General features: G+C 36.0%; 1 protein-coding gene across 10 annotated transcripts in view; it reads left to right on the top strand.

The window, feature by feature from the left end:
• The window catches only part of PDE1A (phosphodiesterase 1A), a 201,923-nt gene that overhangs the window by 124,308 nt on the left and 52,841 nt on the right, over positions 1 to 24,774 (top strand). For 8 of the 10 annotated variants that reach the window (XR_005701796.2, XM_040070509.1, XM_040070517.1 and 5 more), the window contains exon 3: positions 18,273 to 18,386. Coding sequence is in view for 7 of the 10 variants with exons in the window: in XM_040070509.1 (XP_039926443.1) it covers positions 18,273 to 18,386 (114 nt within the window). In the remaining 3 variants the exon portion in view is untranslated. Of the gene's footprint in view, positions 1 to 14,250; positions 14,384 to 18,272; positions 18,387 to 19,145; positions 19,295 to 24,774 lie in introns of those variants that run through there. The other 2 variants (XM_040070512.1, XM_058421424.1) reach the window with 2 other exon arrangements.

The raw sequence follows: 24,774 nt of genomic DNA, 5'->3' as shown, positions 1-24,774 counted from the left end.
TCTGCCTTCAGGAACCTTTATAAATTCAACATAGTAGATACATTATGGACCAGTTTTCCAAACCTTTTATCTATTTTAATGCATCCAATAATCCCATCTAGAATATTTGCCTTTTAAACATACATTGGAAATACAGAAACAATATTTGCTAAATATAATAATTAATATTTATTGTCTTTCTGGGAAAGAGGTATAAAATGCAGAGATCCAAGTCTGCAGTTGGAGTGAACAGATCTTTAGATCAGGTACTTTTGTACAAGATAAAATTCTCCAGCACATCTGTCCTGAGATGACAATTTTGTATCCAGTATAGTTAGCTCCATAGAGTCAAATGAAGCACTAGATTAAACTTTGAAGTGGATAATTATTCATTTCTCTTGGAAATGGAGCTAGCTGAGGTATTATAGTTATAATGCATATATATTCTTTTGTAAATAGCTGTTTTTGAGATCTGAGCTAAAAAAATACGGAATTTGTCATCCTTTGTTGGAGCTGGAAAGATGAGTGGTTTAAAATAATGTTGATAATGTATTGCTTAGCTATAAGAGGAAATTTAATTTCGTTAAAAGGAACATAAATGGGAACTTTATATTAATTTATTTTCCTTGTGAATTTTTACATATATGATTTCTGTTCCCTCTTGTCTGTCAGAGAGAGGGGAGGTAGGTACTACCTTCTCAGCAGGTAGTGCATTACTACCTGCTCCTCTCTGAAAAGATGAGCCAATTGCCTTAACTATGTGCATGAAGAAACTGCAGAATTGTGAATTAATATGCTTATTTTCATATCTGGACATCCTGGTTCTTATTCCATCCTCATGTCCTGGTCTGAGAGACCATGGGGCAGAACATCAAATCAGTAAGACTGGGAACTAGGAGCAGACTGGGGACTGTTGGGCTGCTGAGAGTTCTCCTGATAAAGCAGATATTCAGGAATTGGCTGATCTGTGTTACGTCAGCTAAGCAGAGGTCTAGTGTAGAGCAACAGAACAATCCTTATCAGATGGTCCTTATCAGATGATGCATATGAGAAACAGCTGCTGAAGGCGTAAAGCAGTTCTGTCATGTACCACTCTGAACATCCAGAAAAAAGTAGTGACTGCAAAAGGGGTTTTTTTTTGGCAATATACAGGCTTACTTTTCATAAGGAAATGCAAATTACTCAAACCCAAAAGCTTTTCTAATACTTTACAATTTTCAGGGAAATTTTGCTTGTGAGAAATATCCATACTCATAGCCTACTTAATGAAAACTATATTATTTGGAAATAGCGTTTTTGTTTTCTTCTAGGGATATATTGAAAGGTCTGCAAAGTTTTTGTGCTTTTGTTTTCTGTATTAAATTATATGAATGCCTATAACCTTAATTGTTAACATAAATGTCAAATACAACAATTGTGTCAAATCTGAATGTGGAATGGAACAGGTAATTTTAGGAGGACCATTGTAATATTAGTACAAAATTAGATATTCTCATTTTAAGTTTTAGAAGGATAGTAAAGTCTAGTAGCTAAATAAAAGAGTATGGTTCTTTAGGAGGCTGCCGTAAATGTTCTTACGGATCACATAATTACGTTGTGTAATCCAACAGTAGAGTAACTGCTGAGACTTTTTGTTATTATTAGAGAACAACACCTTTAATCCATCTTACATCAGTATTTATCTTTTTAATAGTTATGAACAGCTAGTTAAATGTAATGAAAGAGCTGACAAATAGAAAATCTGTGAGCATCATGGATAGGATTGTCTTCATATGTTTATCTTATTTTCTTTTTAAAATTCAAAATGTCTAAAAGGCCTGAAAAACCTCTTAACTGACTTTTATGGATGTCCTATAATCCTATTTATAAAATAAAAATTTCCAAGTTTGTTCACTGATGTAGGTCTGCAAAATACTTTAAAGATTTATGAGACAATATATTTTGGAAAAGTGCCACACTTTTACAAATGTGTGATTGGGAAGTGCTGACAAGATTCAGAAAGGCAACTCAAAACCAACCTCATTCATCACAAGAAGATATTGGAGCAAATCTAAAGGAAAAGTAATTTTAATTACCAAAGCAGATCTAGGTCTTTATTAAGTTCATTAAATTTACACTGTTATGAAGGATGCTACTGAAAAACACAGTGAGGCTTAATTTACTCCTCCACCATTGAAAAGAAAATCTGATTGCTTTAAGAGACACCTAAAACTAGTAGTTTAAGACATTTTTTTAAACCTTCTGTTAGTCGATAACTGTTGGAACTAAATGGTGTAATGCATTAAAAGATTACAATTTTGTTAAAGGTTATGTTTTTCCTCTAAGAACATTTCATGTCATTCCAAAATCATTCTGGTATGTACCCAATTTAGAACCGTAGGAGGCTATCCAGCATTTCAACAGATACCAACTATCCTGATCAAGTTGGTTCTTGGTATGTAGCAGGACTGGGGTGAGGAAAGGGAAGGTTCTTCCCAATGAAGTTTAGTGCTAAGTCACAAGTTCCAACAATCTGGATATGTAGATGTGGATATAGTAGGAGACAGCTTGGTACCCGTGTTGTTTGAGAAATTCTTGTATAATGAATCCCTCCTCTGTGTGTGGGAGAGCTGTTGTGTCTTGCAAGTCCCAGAGTCCTGCCTTGCTGACACCAGGCACTTGGCTCAGCTGCTTTAGGTATTTTCATGACTGAAATGTTTCTGAAGAGCACTGCAAATTAATTTAGTGCATTTGAAGCACGAACTGTGCATCACCGGTGACAGCAGTAAAATATCCTTCATGAACAGTTAATCTGTGCATCTTTATCATATGCATGAGGTATTAATGAGTTTCCAAACTACTCTTACCTGTCTTCATAACTCCAGAGTTGTTAATGGCTTTGTAATGAATCTTGGAATATAAAATAACCAGTGAAGATAGTCTTCACTTAGAAAACACTCATTTTGTTTTTTCATGCCATTATATCAAAATGTGATAGAAAGTGAGTGCGCTCATGTAAACTAATTGAACTCCTCTGTGTTCTGTGAGATTCATGCCACCTAAAATTCTAACCTGTGATGCCTAGCATCGTTACCAGGATCAGCATTATGTTGTTGAGTGGTGAGGATCTAGGAAATGGTGCCTTCAGCCTTTGAGTGCATGTGATATTTCATATTTACTTGTTTTCTATCAATTAAATATTGAAAAAATACCTGTATCATCATTAGACTTCTGTGACTCAGAAGACTCATCTGTAGCAAGCTGCCCTGCCTAGTGACTTGCCTGCTACTTTCAAGGGTGTTTCTTTCATATTGTAGATAACTATGGGAAAAATTTTGATCGAATGGTACTTATAAACTTAAACTGAAGCTGTGTATTAATAAAAGTCCTCACTGTAGGAGATTTACAGCTATACCCTACCCTGTAAGTGTAGGGTATTTTGTAGGTGAAAGGCAAGGTGACTGAAAATGCCCTCTTAATGATGTAACACTTCAGTTAACCACTTCAACATGACTGTGTGGGTGCAGGGAGTTGAATGGCAGGGAAAAAAACCTCAGCCAGACACCAAGAAATTAAAATAGAAAAGGCCAGGCTCAGTTTAGAGCAAAAGTGTCGAAGAACATAAGTGAGAAAGTCCTATAGGGGGAAAGTGCGTATTTCCCTTGCCTGGCCTGAGGATTAAAGAGAATGCTAAAGAGGTTAAGGAGCATGACTGGAACAGGAAAATGCAGAGTGGGCATCCATGACTCCTGGCAGGAACATGTGGAGAGAGCAAGGAGGTGCCTGTGCCTCATCAGAACTGGAGGCAACTGGGAAGGAATGGAAAGATGAATGGCAAAGCAGATGAAAAGATACAGGTTTACTTGCTTTAATCTTTGTACTTGTATTTATGTGTCCTTGGGATACATGGAACAATGACCATTGCTGCTTAAAAACTGTCCATCTCTTAACTCAACAACTTTCATAGGTGCCTGAAGAAAAGGGACTGTAGGTGCACTGTGCAGTTAGACTTGTGAAGTTGATGTAATTAATGAGAAAAAAATCACAGTCTGGATTTTTAGCCTTAAAACATTAGGGCAGTCTGGTCTCTAATCAGAGGAGATAAATCACTGGGGTAAAAGTAAGAAATCGACCTCATAAAGGAATTATTTGCATGATTAAATTGTATGTTGTCATATTTGGAGGCTCACTTCATGTGTAATCAAACATGTAACCGCATGTCAAGCTATTCTACCTCTCAAATAAATGAATTAATTCCTCCTGCTGCAAAAATAATTCAAATCCATGTCCGATAACCAGTTAGCATAAGTGAGGTCTTAAAAGTTTAGTAAATTTTAATGTAATTTTTCTAAGCATGTTTGTAGTAGAGGTGCCAAGATCTTTTTTTCAGTGTATCAGAATCTAGCAGAGTCCTTGTGGTTGAGTAAGAGAAGAAATGAATTAAATTTTATTTTGATTAATCCTCTTTAAGAATTATTGTAATTTCTGAGATAATTTTGATAAGGTTTATTTCTTTGTACTGTAAGAATATTTTAGTCTGCTGTTTTGTGTCCTTTTAATGGTGCTCCAATTTGAATTTTATTAAGGGTATTCCAGAAAAGAGTTTGAGATTAACTATTCTGGATTAAAATTTAAACTAAGTACAGTGATGTGACCTCAAAGTAATAGTCATAGTGAATGAAAATCTGAAGAGAAGGAAACAGTTATTTAATGGCACAGCATACTTTAAATTGCTCCCTGGATTAACTTCACATTAAATCTGATTCACCATAGCACAAATACCTTTCCTAAATACCTGATCTAGAGTCTAAGAGGAAAATTATTACATTGTTTTTTACTTACATTTCTTCTCCATGTATTATACATTAACATGTATCTAGCAGTAGACTATTAGCAGGATTTTAAGATATAGGCTGATGTATGCAGAGTTTGGATCACATTTGTCAGACAGGAAATTTCAAAGATAAAGAGAACAAAGATAAAGTTTCATAGAAAAATTATGCAAAATCCTAAAAGTCCTTTGATCTCCAAACAGTTATGCCATGGATCATATGTTTTTCTTTGGGTGCTTATATGCCTGCTTTTTTGTCATTGTTAGTTATTTCTGCATATCTCATTTTAATTGAGTGTTTCTGGGCCTTGAGCAAGGTTCTTCATAAAAGTACATATACATTTTTGCTAGTGTAGTTACTGTATGAAATGCCAAAATGCCAGTGTCTATACTTTGTCATCTTCACGTTTCTTTCATGTTCCTTGGTTTTTTAAGAGGGTGTCTTTTACCTGTGTGGTGTTTTATTTTTTTTTTTTTTTTTTTTTTTGCATACTCTGAATTAATTAATCAGGCATTTCAACACAGCTCTCCTGAAAAGGAAACTAATACATATTTTAACAAGTGTTATGTTTGCCTTATATCTTAAAAAGACTGATTTAGATCTCTTCATTGCTGAATCCTACAGCCCCATGGGGAGTGCATTTTTCTACTTCAATTTATATGTTATATATTTTTATATGGGAGTACTTCTAGTAAGTCTGGTGCTATAAAGTTTTTAATAAGTTGGAGCAAAGTTTTCAGCTATATATTTACCTTTCGTTTGAGTGTTGTACTATCGCTTTGGTTTTCTGCATTTTTTTTAGGTGTATCCTCTCAGCGGTAAGGTTGGTTGGGTTTTTTCCCTTTTTTTATGTGTACCACTGCAGAGGATGGAAATTCCCAATTAATGTTGATGCTGATATCTCTCACACATCTTTCAGAATCATGTCTTTGAATCTTTAAATCCATTTAAAAACCTCAGAGTCCGCAGAAATGAATGTTGCTTGCAGCTGAATCTCTAGTCGTCAATAATCATGAATTATGGCATTTAGAAAACCTCAAACCCCACAGAAATAATGAGCTGAGATATACATGAAATGGCTTAGAAGGCTCACTTGCTGGTGAGGTCAGATACAGGGAATATAGCGGCCACTGCATGGGAGATGGACAGGCCCTGCCCTGCAGGTCTGAGCCAAACCAGCACAGCACAGCAGCCACTGCCATTTGCTGACCTAGGAAAATGTGGGGGCTGACCAAAAAGGTCATATCCGTCTGATTCATCATCATTTTCACATGATTTTTCCAGAGTGAAGTTGCAGAGAGGCTGTAAACACTCTCGCTAACCCTGAGCTCTTACTTTTGAGGTTTGTTTGGCTAAGGCACACAAGTGAACCCACACTCACCAGAACTGAACTGTTAATTAGCATTGCACTTAGTTTCTCCCCTCTCTGTCATCCATTCAAGAGCATCCTGTATTGCATATTCATGACATCATGGAGATATCTGCAGGTGAAAGCAATGTACTGGTAAGAGACTACTGAACAAAGCACTTTCTCATTTGCATTAATTTTAGGAAATTTAACTGCTGTAGACTTAGCTATATTACTTCTCTGCTTGTTAAAACTGGCCTATTCTCCTTGAAAAAGGCATACTTCTCTGACTAATGGTATTTTCAATGGAAGTGAATAATTTGATTTCAAAACTGAGAATTTAAGTAGAAAGAATGCTGCAGTAAAAGGTCTGAAAAATAATGGAAAATAAAACAATGTAATGTTTGAGAATATGACAAGCAAATCATAATATGTAGTTACACTTTCTGAGAAACTGTTTTATTACCTATTTTGCTTTTATACACACAAGCTTCTTCCTTAGTCAGTGTGTAAACAAACAATATAATATTGAGTCAAGAACTGACTAGTTTTCTATTTTAAAATTAAAATATAACCAGGTTCTTAACTTGAAAGGAATGCTTTGCAGAGAAGTGAAGCATAGTGATTCATTTAGTAGAGCTATGAAAAATGAAGCAAAATTTGGGAATTATCTTACTCATGACTGCAAGTGAGTTGAACATTTCAGGTTAGATTTCACATCCCTAGAGAAGAACATTTAGGGATGTTGTACTGTCATCACTTTGAAGAAGTTATATTTTAATTTCTGCATCCTCAAAAGAGACAGACATTAAGGATCGAACTTTACATCATTAGAAGGTGGGTTTGAAATTTTCTTATAAACAAATTTTTGCTAGAAGCCCAGTAATTTTCCAGCTGAAAGCTCTTTCTGGTAAACAGAACATTTCCAAGCTGTTTCACAAGTAATTAAACATAGCTGGAAGTATTAATTCTGTGGTTAATTTAGAGAGCAATTTAGGACTTCTTTTAGAAAGTAATGGGGTAGTGTATCATTTAGCAACCTAGATGGTCCATGTTATTCTGATCATGAATATTCTATGGATATTATCATGATCTGTTTGAGAACTAGGTTCTAAATTTTCAATCTAATCTGCATATAATATATGTTAAGTGTATACAAACAGGCAAATTTAAGTTGTCTATGTTTGCTAGATTTTCTCATTTTAAACAAGAGAAAAGTAACACTTTTGCTGATAGATTCTGGACTACACCTTCTGAAGGATGCTCTATTTCAAACCAGGAGCATCAATAAATTGGAAACTATGGTCCCACTTTAGTAAATAGGTTGATAATCAAGGTGGTTTAATGGCATGTTTTCCTATCAGGAAAGACAATGTGATTAGCAGGTGGAGGTGGAGGTTAGTATATCTTATCGAAGCAGTGGAGTTAAAGTGCTTTGTGGGGTGTGTAAGAGCATGATCTCATCAAAGTCCTGAGCACAGTGTGGAAAGTGTTCCTTCTGGTAAGGATAGCTGCCTGTCCCGTCTTAGAGTCCTCTAGATTAGAGCCTTGTAGGAGAAACTCTTATCTTTTGTGTGATTTTGGGCAAAAAACCCTGCAAGAACTAAGGAATGGCCTCTAAACCAATCTACCTTCCAGGCCTACAGACCTGAACCCTTTAAATTGAAGTGCCAGGGGCTCTGCAGGCTGAGGAAAATGGCAGCTGTATTCCAGCATTGGGTACAAATTATATTTTATTTGGTTTGCTACACTTCCTGTCACAATTGTTTCCGGAACAAAAAAAAAGTATGCATATAGAACACATATACTCTCTGGTTGATAATGGATTTGTGATATTGTTTAGGAATTACTTTTTTGGAAATATTTTTTTCTGATGAGGTCCAGGGTCTTTTATCTGATTAAGGCAAGTAATCCTGAAGTATTCAAAAATGGAGATATTCAAGGACAGTGAATTTCAGTTTCCTATCTCACCCTTATTCAAATTTAGTTTCCCATGTACAAATCCTAAATCAGGGTCTCGTGTAAATAAGAGTGGCCATGTTACTTTTCATCCTATTTATGACTATTCTTCGAGAATGTAGGGAAAAGGTTCACCTGCTTGATTCTTTCCTCTTTTAAACATTTATATAGCTCTCAAGTGTTCAAGCTAATCTGATGTCCTACTTCTCATTACCAAGACCTGTGTTGAAGTACTTTATTTGGCAATTCTTCAGAAGAACATTTATTTTTAACAATTCCAAATGCCAGAAGTTAGTTTCACACATAGCAGAGTGCTGAATTCCAGCATCTCTTCTTTTTTTTTCCCACATTTTAATTGCAGTATTGCGGTTTTAAATAAAAACCCTATTCATATTTTTATGTTCCCATATACATTATATGTACTTTATTCTTTCTTCAGAACCACTGAGTTGGTAATGATTTTACAGCAAAATTGTACTGTAATTACTACAGCTGTTGTGCTAAGGCATTTATTTCTTGCTCTGTCTTTTGAATGAAAAATTCTTTTAGTGAAAATAGATTTGGTGAAGTTGTTAACTGTTCAATAGAAAAGACATCTCAATTAAGGTGGTGGTATTTTTTCTACAATAGTTTAGGCAGACTAAGATAACTCTTAAATTATTTAATGCAATAGTCTCGTAATGCAAATATTTTGGATTTTTACATTTCACAATTTTATCCCCAAAATACAGATCTGTATTTTGTTCCTCAGAACCCATTACACACATTAAGAATAAAATCCAAGATAAATTGGCTCTGTCATCCCATCTGGAAGGTGTGATTATATATTAAAACTTAATACTTCAATACTAAGTATTTGAGTTTGATTAGAAGTAGGAGAGGAAGACCTCCAAATCCACTGGAAAGTGAGAACTTCATCAAAGTTGGATTATCTTGGTGATCATGTTGATCTGTTAGTCGAGCTGAACCAGCTAACCTGATTCATCTGATAGCACAGCTGTACCTGCATGGAACACTCATCTGATGTAAGGTATCTTGAAGGTAAGCTAGATTGGTTTGACAGCGTCAGGTTGAAGAGATATTGTTACCCATACTCTGGTGCTATCAGATATGGGAGCAGGTGGGGCAGTTTTTCCAAGGAAAAAGGTGCTGGAATGGATCCACACAGCGATAGCTGGGCCACCACATCTGACCATGTTCTTAGACTGAGTATGAGGGACTGCCATTTCAAAAAACTCTTCCGTGCTGCATTCTTGTACAGGCCTTTAGGCAACCTCTGTTCACTTAGTGTGTTGTCACCTGTCAGTTGTGTGGGTGATGAGAGAAATGCAAGTTGGCAAGAAATAACTGGACGTGGCTTTTGGTGCTATTGTTTAGTTGATAATGTTGTGTTTGGCCAAAGGTTGGACTTGATCTTGGAGGTCTTTTCTAGCCTAAATGGTTCTGTGATTCTATTGCATACTAAGCAACTTCATGCTCTGTCCAAAGAAGTCAGCTGGTCAGAAACAAATATAAAATAATTTGTAAATTGGCACAGAGTTGACAGATTACTTACCAGGGTACAGATTCTACAGTTGAAGGTTTTTGATGTGTCAAAAAACCTGTAACTATTAAGTAACAAATTATGAGTTACCGGAAGTGTTAGTTGTTAGGGTTTTGCCACATTTATAAAAGTTGACCTGTGATTTGTAGCAAGGAAATTCTGTCCTGGTTCTAATTTCTGTCTCAGGAAAATGAAGATGTTAATTATATAGAGGTTATATAGTATTTATTGTAGTTCGACTCCACATATAAATTACAGAACAAAATGTCATTATTTTAAATATTCCTGTATTATTTGCTCATATCTGATTTTATCAAGTAGAGGAAAGTATACTTGTGCTGTCATAGCTGAAGGTTCTTTGATCACGGTTGAGGATTCTTTAATCAATGGGCAATGACATTATTTTAGTGCTGAGCACTTACCAATCTTCTGTCCTTAACTGTTGCAAAAATTGCACCAAAAAGGCTTTCAAAAGTAACGACACCAATATGTTTTCCAAGTATTAGCCTAGAAAATATTTTCAGTACAAGGTTACCGGTTCTGTTAATGCAGTTTTAAATCAAAGAACTTCAGTTGGCTTTTTATATGGTAGCTTGTTATTAATATTTCTAAAAGGACTTTTTACCTCTTTGCAAGCCCTTTTCAAAGGACGAGTATAAACATTTATCAACCCACATTTTCTGATCCCATGGAATGAAGGAGGTAATCTGCCTTTTAGCAGCTTTGATCACTGTGCCCAAAGCTGCTGTGTGCAGGAAAAATAAAGCTTTTTATAGCACTATTGGAAATAAGGGCTCTGTGCCTTTTCTGTGTGCTTATCGCATTAGCTCTAACAAGCTAAACATACCAAAGGTTGGCCATCATCTTCAAGCACAGTTTTTGATAGATGATGAGTTTACATTTGATTTCCCAGCTTGCTGATTGTGAATTCAGCAAGTACATGATGAACACTTTGAGGCATCTTGTAGCATTTGGCAACTTTAAAATGAAATAGCTTTGGCTAGGACCATATATAATTTATAGAGAATTCAGGAAAACCTTGTGGATTAAATTTCAGTCTTCAGACAAAAAGAAATATTCAGCAAAAGCCATTAGAAGAATAATTTGCAATGTTCAAATCACTCCTATATATTTTTATTGTCTTTGATTTAATGCATTTATTGTGAAATGAGAATGTCAAATAATGGAAATAGACATTGAGACAATAGGAAGTGTTACAGTGTTTAGGGTAAGGAGATTAGTTGATTACTTGTTGGATCTAACAGAAGACAGATAAAATGCCCGAATATTTGTACATACTAAATAATTTGAAGTTTGAGGATTTTCAATTAAGCTTCAACCTGGAAAGTAATTGAACAGCAGAAACAAATAAGTGTTAATGACAGTTCTTTAGCAGAAGTGAGAAAAAAGTTTGAAAGACGCTTAAAGATTGGCTAAGTTCATTCTGTAGCTTGAGTGTGCACAAAGGAAGGTCAGAGTAATTCAAATGTGTGAGAATTCGTGATCATGACGTGTATTAAATCTAATAGTGAAAGTGACTTTTGGGAAAGGATGAGTGACTTGAGGAGGTGTGAGAGACAACAGGGAAGAGCAGCAGTAACAGGATCCCAGATGAGCCTCCTCCTCTGGAGTGGCTCTCCAGTGTAGCCAGAGAAGATGATGGAGGATGGTGAAAAGTTGCAGTGCTGCAAAGAGCAGGCCTTTCATATCATTGAGGTCAAGACACTGTGACTTCTCAGGCATTTGAAAATTTGTTTTATTGAGTTTGTTGAGAATTTTGCAAAAATTAAAAAAATGTTTTTGAGAACTTGAATTGGTTTATGGCTTCAGGTGGAAACCCTGTAGAACTTCATGGTGTTCTGAAATTTCAGCTGGGTGCTAAAGCAAATGTAGAAATTTTGACTAAATCTTTTAAACACATTTGTTTAATGTGTTACTAAATGAGATACAAAGAATACTATTTAGGTAGTATTAGAGTGGTAAATATTAAATTTATAGGATAAGTTAAAATGAATTGAAGCCTAATAGAAAATGCCCGTCTGAAGGAAAACCATTTCACCTTATATAGAAATAATATTTGAACAACCAAGCCATTATACCACCATGAAAAAGCAGAGTATTAACATTAAGAAAATGTAAAATTCAGTATTGCTATATAGCTGCGCAACTTCTGTTTCAATTCTTTAATATTGGATTGAAGTTTTGATATATCAACATGTCTGAATTACCAGCATGGTCAATATTTATTTTCTAATGACTGAATCATAATTACAGATCAGTGTGTACCACTTAAATGCTTAAAATAATCATGAAATACATGTGATTCATGAAATCCTTAGCAACCACAAAGCTTCTTGTGCACATGCTCAGACGCAGCGGTGACTGAGGAGTTCATAAAGCACATTTGCAGCACTGAAAACACTGTATATCGTTCTTGTATTTCTCCATGTAAGGGTTAATTGAGGGCCCGTCTAATTAGAAGAAATATTAGGTAATTGCATTTGGAACTGCATTTTTTATGATTTCAAGAAAGACACATTAAAGACTGCATCAAGAGCTGCCAGTTCTAACCCTTGCTCCCCACTGATATCCTGGTCTTGTCTTGCTGGTCAAAATAGTCCCATATCAGCTTTTTTTTCCCCTGACATAAGGTAAAATACCTTCTAGTAAAGGTTAGCCATTCTGAGGTTGTGATAATTGGCCACTTGGTAACTGCAGGTAGGAGCAGGGAAACAACCCAAAGGGATCACTCCTGAATCTTTGCTACTCTATTGTGTGTATTTCTTCAGCATCTCTCGTCTGTTTGAATTTGTTGGAGGGAATGGTGTATTTATACAAAGATTTATTTTATACATGCACATTCTTAATAGAAATGTGTAAAATCCCAGTTATACCAATTCACATAAAATAATTGGAGTTTGGGCAATTCATATAGAGAATTTTAGAATTCAAATGAAATAGTGATATTTTGAATTTGTTGTAACTTCTCAAGACATGCTTCTCTGTTTCCACTTTGGATTACTCCTTATTCAAATACTTTCTTGTATCTCAAATAGGTATCTAAAACAACTTGGACTGTGGGATAGGGCTGTTTTTTAATGAATTAGCTGATCTACTCATTGTTCATGATTTGGAATTTTTGAATATTGCCCCTTTTTAAGAGCATTAATGTTTGAGTGAGGATGCAACTTCTGCCTTGCAAAGCTGAAGAACTCCTGAGTGCGTGATGCTTTCTACAGGTAAAAATTATTCAACTGATTATTACAAGAATCACTGACGGTAGCAAAACTGGTTTGTGGTTTTAATTACAGATCGTTTTGGAGGAAAAAAGTTTTGAAAAACTAGTGGTGTTTAAACTAACTATCCATATTGCCAGGATATTATTACTCTCCTCCTCTTTAATTTCACATTACATATCAACCCCTTTTTACTTTGTGATGATAATTTAGAGTCAAATCATTTTATTATAAAGTTAACAATAATCCACTTAATTTTATTGCTCAATATTAAGTAGTCAAAGCAGAACATGAAACACTTGTTTGCAGAAAAAAAATCTTTTTTCTGTCCTTAAACTTTTTCACACATTGTCACCATTGTCACAGCTAGGCTTTTCTCAATTAGTTCATGGGAAGATAATGATTTACATCTTGGAGTTGACCTAACAAACACAGATAATTTTTTTAACAACACTGCATATTATTATCAATAATTATTTCTCTTTAATTGACAATAGCTTGTGTTTATTATTTTCAAAGAATTCCCTATGTGCTCATCACCCATCTTCAACAGTGACTTTCACTAATTTCAAAATATAGTGGGAAGCAAGATTAGTTTACGATTTACTTTTTACAGTTCATTTCACTTCCCCTTTAACAGGCTCTGTGGCAAAAGCCAGCTTTTTTTTTTGTTCAAAGTTTCCAAAACAGTTTTATGTGAAGCCCAGATGTGTAAGTTAGAAAGCTGTTTCTCTGCAATGCTCAGTGGTTGGGAGACTTACATGGCAAATAAAGGTGGTTTAGAGAAACTAGGCAGAGGGTCTTTTTCTCAGGTTGAGAAGTTAACTTCATGTTGAATTTTCCTCTTCTGATTCTTAAAGACTCTTAAGCTGGGCCTTTAAGACTGATTTATTCTCAGTGACTGCTAGTAATATATTTTACCTTGGAAATAAGTGGCAGCTTTAAAATTTCACCTGAAATTGAAATTGTCCAACTTGTCTGCCACTCTAGTTTAAGATCTCCCTTCTTAATTAATTCCACCCCTGCATCTTTCTTTGTTAGCACTTCAGCCTGCGTTTAGTACAGTTATTCAGTTATCTCCAAACATTCTTCTCTCCTTGGACTTTCCTTTGTTCCACAGAAAAGAAGACTTTGGTATGAGGGCATTGCAAGAGGTCATATTTGATCACTGATGCCTTACCTTTTTAAAATTTTTCTTTTTCTTTTTTGTAGTTACTGAAACTGTCAAACTGAAGCTTTTTGAATATCATAACATCACAAAATCTATGCTCAGTTAATTTGGTATAACCCCAGAAGGCTACAGTAGATTTAACAAAACTTTAGCTCAAACATGGAAGAATTTTAGTGCGGAAGTTGGAGACAAGTGAGTTGTGATTTTGATACTGTTAATCAAGAAACACTTCTTCGTCTCCCAGTAAAATCCTTGTTCCCTCTGATTTTCCTGTGTTGCTGGATGGGCCTCAAGGATTTTTGCCCACAGCTGGACAGTGGCATCAGCTACAGAGAGGTGAGGACTGGGGAAACATGGGCCCCAGTAACATCACAGACATATTATTGAAAAGATGGGAGAAGAGTGCATTTGGATTGTCCATAAAAACATTTACTCCCAGAGCACTGTTAATGATGTTTACCCAAGATGACAGAAGATGGTTCTCCACCTACTCCCTTTATTAGTTGTAGATGTCTCTTTCTCCCTTGCAAACTAGGGCTGCTAGTTTTATAACGCAGTTTTCAGGTGTCCTGAGATAAATAATCTTCTTTTTTCCATGTTTTATATCACATCAGTTCTGCATAGATTTTTCTTTGCATCTTAAATCTGTTCAAAGAGTCCTTTTTTCTCTTTCACAAAATAGCTCCTCCGTTTTTTTCTTTTTGCTGTCTATTATTTCTTAATAGCACAGTTCACAGGCTGGATAATACAATTGCTTCCAGTTTTAAGTAACACTTCAGGTTTTCAAATAGTATTTCTAATGTTCATTTTCAATTTACCACAATTAAAAGATAATTAACAAATAAAAATCCTCCCAATAGAGCTGAAGAAATAATTATTTTTAAATTACCTTGCCTCGTCACAAGTTTCTTTGTCTTGTGGAATGATGGGCTAGGGTGTGTTAACACTTGTTGCTTAGTCTTATGAATGGGTGCTTATTCTTTGCTAAATTATTAGTTTCATTACTGAAATGCCAGCTCCTAAGCTGAAGGAGACCATGATTGTGTTCAGACCATTCATATACTGTTATAACCCACTCAATTTTGCTGTGTTGGAAGTCTGTTTTTCTAACTTCTGGGGTAGATTTCATTGGTGTCACATGACAAATGTCTGATCAGTGACAAAATGGAAGGATTTTGTTGCTGTGCTCAGCTTCCTAGTGGGACGTTGTGCCACAGACAGAGACAGTTTTTTTTCTTGGAACTGCACAGCAAAGTTTGAGCATGCAGGTTGCCACAAAGGACATTCCAGTTAGATGTTGTGAAAATGTGATGCACCCTGAGGATGAATGACCATTTAAACCATTTTTCCAAGGGTTTTTGAAATTTTCGTGCATTCAGAGCTTGAGCAAAAATACCTGTGAGTAATTTTATCTAACTTTGAAGTTATACCTATGTTTGAGGTTAGCCCTATCCTGAGCAAGAGCTTGTACCAGGTGGAGATCCCTTACAACAAAATTATCCCTTGATTCTATGATAGAGCTGCGCTGGGTCAGCTAAGGACTCCTGAAGACATCTTCACAAAGAGTGACGCATGAGATAAGGTCACTTGTGTCCTTCTGTGAATCTGTAGTGTCTTCAGAATCACTTTAAATTTGCCTGGGCAGTGTTTCCGAATCATCTGGTCTGTTACTGTGTTCCGCATTCCTCCTAGAATATGAACTCTACCCACAGGGCAAATTACATCTGTTACCTGGGCAGGGAGATATTGCAAGATCATTGTGGCTTAAAGGCTCCCTCAGGGACTCATTTCCACCTGAGAGTATAAAAACTATTCCAAATACCTGTCATCTGATCTATCACCTCAGATAATGTGGAACCACTGGAAATGGTAGGATTTGAAGCTGTTTTAAACTGATATTGTTCTACCGGGGCCTGGCCCTCTGCTGTGCAGTGTTGCAAATTAATTTTGGAATATTATTGTATATTTGAAAACAAGCTTTCAAGTTTATTTATGCTCCCAGTTTGGAAAGTGTGATTTGGATTTGTGCTCAGTCAAATATGGGAGGAGCAGTGGAAGAGACAGAAGCACCCTACAGCTATTTGCAGGTAGCGGCACTGATGCTGCCAGACCCACCTGGGCATTTTGGCATTGGTGCTTTAGGATGGGCTGTGTGTGTTTATGTGCAGTCCTGAGGAGCACAGACTCCAGGAGATAGGTGTGTTGGGTTCTGGGAGATGCCTGTGAATAACCTTCAGTCTACAGGTCCCTCTGAAGTGGAAGAAGTTACGTACTGGAAATGTCTCCCATGCCTACGGTTATTTCTGCGCGGGAGATGAGCTCCCAGAGTATTTCACCTGCCCACTTAATTTCTTCTTTTTAACACTATGTTTTCTATTCCATTGATATGCAGAGCACTGTGTAAAATACCAAGGAAATATGGTTGCTAAGAGCCTTATTTGTTGCGTATGCTAGGCTAATTTGAATTGAATTAAGGCTTTAGAGAACTGAGGAGGTTGGTCTTAAAAACCCATTTGCTAAAATTATCCTTACACACTTGAACACAATATCACTTAGGCTGAAGAAATATGTAGAAAAACATGAAAGTGGTTTTATGATAGAACAGTACTTTCCAAGTTTATGATTTCTTTTTCAAATATGACTGTAATTTTGTTATTTATATATTTTGATTAGGTCCAATCAAATACTGTATGCACCAAATGAAAATAATATATAGTATATATGTCTGAAATATACTATTATCACAGAATCCCAGAATAAGCTGAGTTGAAAGGGACACATAAGGGTCATTGAGTCCAACTCAAGGCCCTGCACAGGACATTCCCAAGGGTCACACCATGTGCCTGAGAATGTTGTCCAAGCACTTCTTGAACTCTGCCAGGCTTGGTGCTGGGACCGTTTCCCTGGGCAGCCTGTTCCAGCGCCCAAACACCTCTGGTTTAAGAATCTTTATCTGACATCCAACCTAAATCTCTCCTAACACAACTTCAGGCCACTCCCTTGGGTCACTGGTCACCACAGAAGAGATTAGTGCCTGCCCGTCCTCTTCCCCTCATGGTGAAGTTGTAACTGCAATGAGGTTGCCCCTCAGTCTCCTCTTTGTGTAACATTTGCGTATTTTATGTTTGCTCATTCGTGTCTTTTTCTGAAAGTAGTTGTCTTAATGAGGAATTAATTTCACTGCACTTTTTATCTAAATGCTCATTTCACAATTTTTCCTGCATATAAAAATGATAATTTAATGGAAATTATGTAAAAATAATGATACACCCTTAATTACAGAAATCTTTATCTTACATGGTACAAAACTGTAGATTATTTCTACTCAGAGCACAGAAAGAAGAAAAATACCTATACTTTAAGCATCCATTTAGTCACACCTCTGCACTGTTACTGATAAGGTTTTCATTTCATTCCGGTGCTTTATCTAATCTGTATGGTTAAATTGAGCAGTGTCAGAAGTGTTCTTGTCAGCAGAGTTTAGGAAAAATCTAGTATTCAAGGAGTTTATCTGTGTAAGTGTATTGCTGCAGAGACATGAGCTGATGCATTACAAAATCCCCTTTGGGCATATCCATGTTTGTACTGTAAAACAAAGTTCTCAAAACTAAAAGTTTAAAGCTCACTTGGGAATATTTGGATTTTTCTACTGCCATAGGCACTGCCTTTCCTCTGGTATAATGATGAATTTACTGTAAGCACAGACACAACAGACTTCCATGTTAGCTCACATCAATAAGAATAGAAATTCTGCAGTGAAAACATACTGGAGGCCTAAATAAAAATGAAAGACATTTAAGTGAAGCAAAATCAGTATAGGGTGGTTATAAAAAAATAGAATTAATCACCTTAGCATGGAAAAATTATAGTAAGACAACATATGAAGTTATATATATACACATATTTAAATTAGAGACTGAGGCATAATAGTAATGTCACAAATGAATAGGAAGTTGTTTTGGTGATTGTTAAAATGTCCTCTCTGTCCTTCTGAAATGTATAAGCCATTTTTTAGTACACTTTACAAATTTAGAGGGCTATAAAAACATAAAACCAGTCATTGTCAAGTGCATTCTAAAGCCGGATTTTCTTAAAACAAGACAAGAGATGGAGTGATGGTCCTTGCCTCTACATTGTTGTGTTGGTTCCAATGTTTTAATTAGAAAATGAAGTCACTGAATTTGATATCACACTGATTTTTTTTTTTTTTTTTTTTTTTTAACAGATTAAGATGCTTGGTAAAGCAGCTGGAAAAGGGTGACATTAATGTGGTGGATTTAAAAAAGAATATTGAATATGCAGCATCTGTGCTGGAGGCAGTTTATATTGATGAAACCAGGTAAGTCTGAGGGGGGGGAAAAAAACCCCAGAAAGAATGTTGCAAATTGTGTTTCAGAGATCTGGTCTTTGCATGCAATTGTCACCAACATGAGCTGAAGGTCTGTGCACATCAGAAGAAGCTTATGTGGTTCTTGGATCTTTTAGTGACGAGGTTAAGGCAAGTAAGATTCCAAATGTCAGATGTAACTTCTGTTTGGAAAGAAATGCTCACAAAAATGTGTCACAATAGCTGGTCAGTGAATACAGAAATGAATGAAATTCTGTGATTTATTTTATAATGTTTGAGACTTATTTTGTTTATTGTTGGCAGTATTACTGGCAATCATATGGGTTAATTCCAATTAAAATAGAAGTTCTAAGTATTTGGCTTTTTGAAAGAGTTTTAAGATATAAGCTGTATTGAAAATAGCTAGCTAACTTACTGTTTTTCTTTCTTTATGCTGGCTTCTCTAAGTTTTTTCTAAGCAGAATAGCCTTGCAAAGAAGCCTGCCAAAACTTCCTCAATACCACTGGAGCGTGCAGTGTATGTCTCAGTTCTACATTTAAGAATTATTTCATGGCCCTAACTCTCTCTCTGTGGTGTGTGCCCTCCCCAAATCTATGTAGCTGATAGAGTACTCGAAGTCCTGCTTCAGAGATAAACCACTGGTTATTCCTCCGTACACCTCCCAAACACTGGGATTAAATGGGTGTAGTGTTCAAGCTCTTTCTGAGCAGAAGTGCCAGGACTGGGAAAATAAATTGAGATTTACTTAGTTTCTAAACAGAAGCAGCTTCTGTGGAAATGAATGGTAGTGTCACAACGAGGAATCCAGTCTTTCCGGCTCTGTGTGGGAATATCAAGACCAACAGCATGCACAGAGAGAACAGCTACCACTGAAATACATAGGCTCTGGCAGCAACAGGTGCGTTGTTTCTGCTGTAAGCAAATCTTTAAATAAGCTAATTGCTCTCTTAGAACTTGATGGCAAGATTATTGAACTACCCAAAAGAAAACAAATATATGTACTTCTATAGTGATTTGCCAGATTTTCGTAGTCCTCTGTTATTTTCTTAATCCAAGGGCCACTATGACCTCCTAATGGTGATTATTTTCAGAAATTCTACTTCAGTGTGTCAATAAAGTTTTTCTTTTCTGGAGCTTATTGCACACTGATGTTTAATCATATTTATTTATTGCATCCACTATTTTACAGAATATTCTGACTTTTCACTGTACTATGTCAGGGAATACCTAAGAGAGGTATCTTGTTTTCCTCTTATTTATTGAACACTGGTGTTCACAAAAGACGCTTTAGAGTTTGTGGACCTATCAAATTTTTGTAGCATTCCTTATATAGATATGCATTAAGCATACATTTTGTGTATATCTTTCTGTATTTGCATTTATGAAATATATATATATGTAGACATATAAATCAAATTCTGCTATAAGTAATAGTTAAAAGTGAGACTATAACTTAACCTACTTTTCTACTTCTTTTCATTTTATTGGTTTGTACTTCACTATTGTACTTCCATATTATTCCTTTTGATTTACAGTATTTGATTTTGGTTTTAATTTCTCTTCCTTGAACTGATGTAGTCTCCATGAAATTCAGAATCAGTATGATTCTGGTGGTCTTTGTGTTAATTTTTTTCCTAGAACTGTAGACTGACCCTCCACGTCTTGGACAGTGTTATTTATTCTTCTATTTTAAATTTTGACACTTCCCCATTAAAAATAATTGTAAATGGTCGTCTGTACTAACAGAATTTATTGTGAATTTATTGTGAGGCTGGGAAACATCGTAGTTGCCACTGGTACTTTCATAGTACAGTCTTTTCTATGGCCAGCTGCAGAGATAATTATATTTTAAATAGCATGGCTGTTATTCTGTAATCTAAGTCTGCGCTCAAAAACATGAACTCACAAAGAAGGTCTCTTGAGCTCCTGGGAAGCCAATCCTTAAGGAACAAAGCTCAGCGTATCACTGAATCAAATGGAGGCTGAGTTACCTTGTGTGATTGCACTTGTTCCCACCAAAGAATACAGATTCTTTGTCTTGCACAGAGCTACTTCTGTAGGAGTCTGCAAGTGAGTTAATTGCACTCATTAGGAGATTAGAAATAATAGTTTAGATCGTAAGCAAAATGGCCCATTCCTGCTGAGCCTGAACATGCAATTTTATACATCACAAAGTTCAAATAACTTCAGTAAGTTTCTTATACACGAATCGCTGTTCACTCAGAGTCTGCAACTCATGTGAACATATCCATGCTTTCTGTTTTAAGCCCAGTACTGATCCCTGTATTTTGTCCTGATGAATTTACTGACCCACTGCTAAAGTATCCATGCAGAGGAAGACCTCAGCTTCAACCAACAATCTAAAATTGAATCTGTTCATGGTGTTCTCTTCTTCCCCACTTTTCTGGGTGACAGACCTCAATATCAGCTGAGGGAAAGGTCTTTTAAATATCTTCATAGACAGGAATAGCAATCTATACAGATTATAATATGAATAAACAGAGCGTGTTGCTTGAATCTTTGACTCATCTTTCTGTTATGAGATATATGTTATGAAACAGGATGATAAAATGCTCCTGATAGTGGTCCCTCACCGATTGCAGATGGACTTTCTGCAATTCTTCACAGACACAGAGAAGAAAAAAGCCAAAAGAAAACTCAAAACTAAGGTCAATAAAGAGATCTAAGTATGACATATCTCACAGAACGTGGTCAGTAATGTAGCCAAGGATCAAGGAAGAACCTGGTCTGTTCCATAGCTCCAGGAAACCATTTGTGCTACTTAAAAATGAAATCTCCAACATTATTCTGGCAAAATCACTTTTCTCTTTATAAGCCTGGGGTTTTTTTCAGTGAGCAGTTCCAACTTCTTCCAGTAGAAGATACCCATTTTTCCCCCCATATACCGTTACGTCATTTGAGTTTCTTGAAAAGCCTTTATCATGTTATAAAGTTGTATGTGCACGTAGAAGGATGTTCAAACACGTAACAATCAGCTGCAAATAGCTGTAGAATTCACACAATTTAGCAGAGGATGAAATACTTTTTTCAGGTCCTCCGACTTTCCCTTTGTCTGCTCCTGTGTTTCTCTACACTTACAGCCATTTATCTGAGCATTTTTTGTAACTATTTACACATACTCATTTCCATTCTTGAGCTTTCTAAAACTCTATGGAGAGGGGTTAGGGCAAAAACATAGAAACAACACAACAGATTTTATTTATGAAGTTCTGAGAGTAGTCTTAGAAACAGGGGATAACCTTCCAAAATGAGAAAATATTGGTTTGGGGGCAGACTGTCAATATCTCTCTAAAAAGTTCTGAACTGATGGAAAGTTGGAAAGCCCAGACATCAGGAATCAAGTAAGTGCTGCTTTCCTATCTATGGTATCTGGTACCTGAAGCAGAGGTTCACCATCAGCAGAAAATAACCAGGAGACTCTCATGGTTCCAGCTCCTCAGCAGATTTCGTCTGTGGAAGAAGTTCAAACTTACTCAATAGGTATTATAAATAATTCTGACAAATCTTGCAGAATTTTCTCCATTAGTACCTGCCACTTGGCTCAAGACAACGGAAGAAGGATATTTAGAGTCAAACAGGACATAAATACAGCCTGATCATTCAGTCATGACAGCTGTTCCATTCCTTGTAAATGCAGTTCTTTATTCATGCTAACTGAAAAGAAATTAAGTCAAAATCTAGATGGAAATTACAAGATGAAAGGAAAAAAGGTATTCCAAAGCTAAATAATAGTAATAGTAATAGTCATGATAATAATAATAATAAATCCTTATAGTGGAGGCTACTTCTATGTTGTTCCACATAAAATCAGAATAGTTTATTCCAAATTTGTTTTATTTTTAAATGTCTTAGTATTTTAGATAATATACTTGGTTTCAGGAGAATATTTATCTGTGCAGTTGCAGTTCCATGCAGAGTTTTTGTTTGCTTCAGGCTGTATAATGCTTTTTTAATAAGGCTTTAGCTACTTGAGAATTTTTGACTTAGGAGAAACTGCATTTCTGTAATGCATGGAGTAGCTCTGTATTATATAGCCAGCAGGTTTTTTGAGCATCTTTGATTCAACGAGGCATAATAACAAATACAAGTTCGTGAAAAAAAAGGAAGTCATTAAGGGTGACATTGTAGCAACATATATTTGCATGAGGGCTCTGGAAATAGTGAATGTATTTCAATGACACTACAGTGGCAGATACAGTTCTTGATAAAAAGCTCTTATTTAGAAAAAAAGCAGACATTGTGATATGTATAATGTTAGCTAAAAAGGAGATCATTGAACTTGGGCTTTGTGACTGCTGTTGTAATAAACACCTTGGACTAAGCTGAATTTCCAGTGTACTACTCCAGAAATGCTGCAAATATTTCTGTGGTTTTGGGACTTAAAAAGGGACAAACACATCCTCAAATTTTGGGCAAAAAAGAAACAGTTTAAATTGCAAGGTAAGGATTTTGTTATTTCGTCTCACCCGATGTCTGTGGTACCCTTCAAGAACACCACAGAAGTATCTGTGATGGAAACATGTATGTGTGTAACTTTGCCATGTGAAGTCCAAGGAAGCAGAAAGGAACAAATTCTTGACTAGATATTGGTGCTCCCAGAGCTGTGTGTTGTGGAAGTGGGAATGGAGCTTAGCAACAGCCCAACAAATAAATGAAATTGTCCTGTTTCCTGGAGATTCTGAGGTGAAGAATGGTCAGTATAGCTTGTTCTTTGGCAGTTTTCAGTCCATAGTCTGGGTTGTGTTTGCAAGCTGGAGAAGGCTAGTCTCTGGTATTTTCAAGTTTTCAGTACTGCAACAGAACCCAGGTCCATGACAGGTGCTCTACCTTAGGCTAGGAATTAATATCTCAAAAAATAAACTGGGATGATACTTGGTAACCTTGTTCTTTCTTTCACTCTCTTCCAGCCATCAATATATGTTTAGAAGCTTCCTGTTTTAAATGAGAGCCAAAGTCAGAGAAGGACCCACCTTTTATGTTTCTTGTATAATTTTCATGAGCTGTATTTTAGTTTCAGCATTGCAAGGCTCTGAGCTAGCACTCCATAAGTTGCTGCTGAGCATCTCACAGCAGGAAACTGTTCCGTGACATTGCAGGACCATTCGCACTCTGTTGTCACCTGTGGCACGCCAGATGGAGCTGACTGTGAGTCACAGTTTCACTGGCTGTGAGGCTCTGCTTGTGGGCAGGAACTGTGCCAATTCAGACGCCAGTAGCTACACAGGGACACCAGCAGAGATGGTCACACCAGAAAAATGTCTTTGATGGTGCAAGGTTGAGAAACAAATTTTCTTACATCAAAGAGATGCACGTATTTTTTAAAACTTTTAAAAACATTTATCCTCAATCTCTCAATCTGAAAAGGCAGATTAAAGGTGAGTGTTTAATTCACAGAGAAGTAGGGCGTTCAGTCAATGATGTAATTTATTTTGAAAGATCTAGAACATATTTCTCCTGAAGATTACCTTTTTGGGAAAAATCTATGAATATTAAGGAACATAATCTACCTAATGCCAGGGATAGAACTGGTGGATTGGGCTGCTCTATTTGGTAGTTATTTGTCAGGTGAAAAATATGGTCTGTGTGATTCCTCTCTCAGCTGGCCTAGCTGGGGATGTATTTGAAGTGGCAATTATTTAAGCATGAAGTTAAATTTTAATCTTGAATATTCAGTCAAGTTTGCTGAGCATGTATTGCTGTCTTCCATAGCTAACCCATGGTTAAATGTACTTTGCCTGAACAAATAATGGTACCATTTGAAGTAAATGATTCAGTTTATCCATTAAGGGAATCTACAATTGATACTTTTGCAAAAGCTGCTATTCAGAAAAAGCTTATTGTGTTAAGATTAATTCAGTACATTCCACCCTTATAAAAGCTTAAAATAATACTTTGAAATCTTTTGTACTAAACTAGCGTGGTTTGCTTTTTTGCCTTTTTTTTTTTCCCCTCCTTTTTGTTTTCCCCTGAGAGGAAAGCTTACAAGAGCATTCAAGTTGTATAAAAATGCATTTAAAATCACAGAAAAACTATTAAATTCTGAATAAAGTCTCTCAGTTCAGTTAGGGTATTTAATAAATGGCAAGCATTTTCCAAAGTTATTGAATTTTTCTGTTTCAAAGTTTTTGCTGTTTATTTATTTCTAGGTCATACCCTGAATTAGTTCCTGCCCTATAGAACTCCCAGAATACCATATGAAAACAACTGAAGAGGAAAGGGACACTGGCTCGCAGATGTACTCTGAAATATGAAAATTTTTAATAATGAGTATCCTGAGCCAAACCTTAAGATTGTTGTTGGCCTTTGGTATATACCTCTGCATTTCTGAATAGGCAGTACATATCAACAAGTGAACAT

Source organism: Hirundo rustica, chromosome 7, assembly GCF_015227805.2.
Source record: "Hirundo rustica isolate bHirRus1 chromosome 7, bHirRus1.pri.v3, whole genome shotgun sequence".
Taxonomy (NCBI): Eukaryota; Metazoa; Chordata; class Aves; order Passeriformes; family Hirundinidae; genus Hirundo; species Hirundo rustica.
The sequence above is the reverse complement of the archived record's forward strand: the minus strand, read 5'-3'. Positions and strand labels throughout refer to the sequence as shown.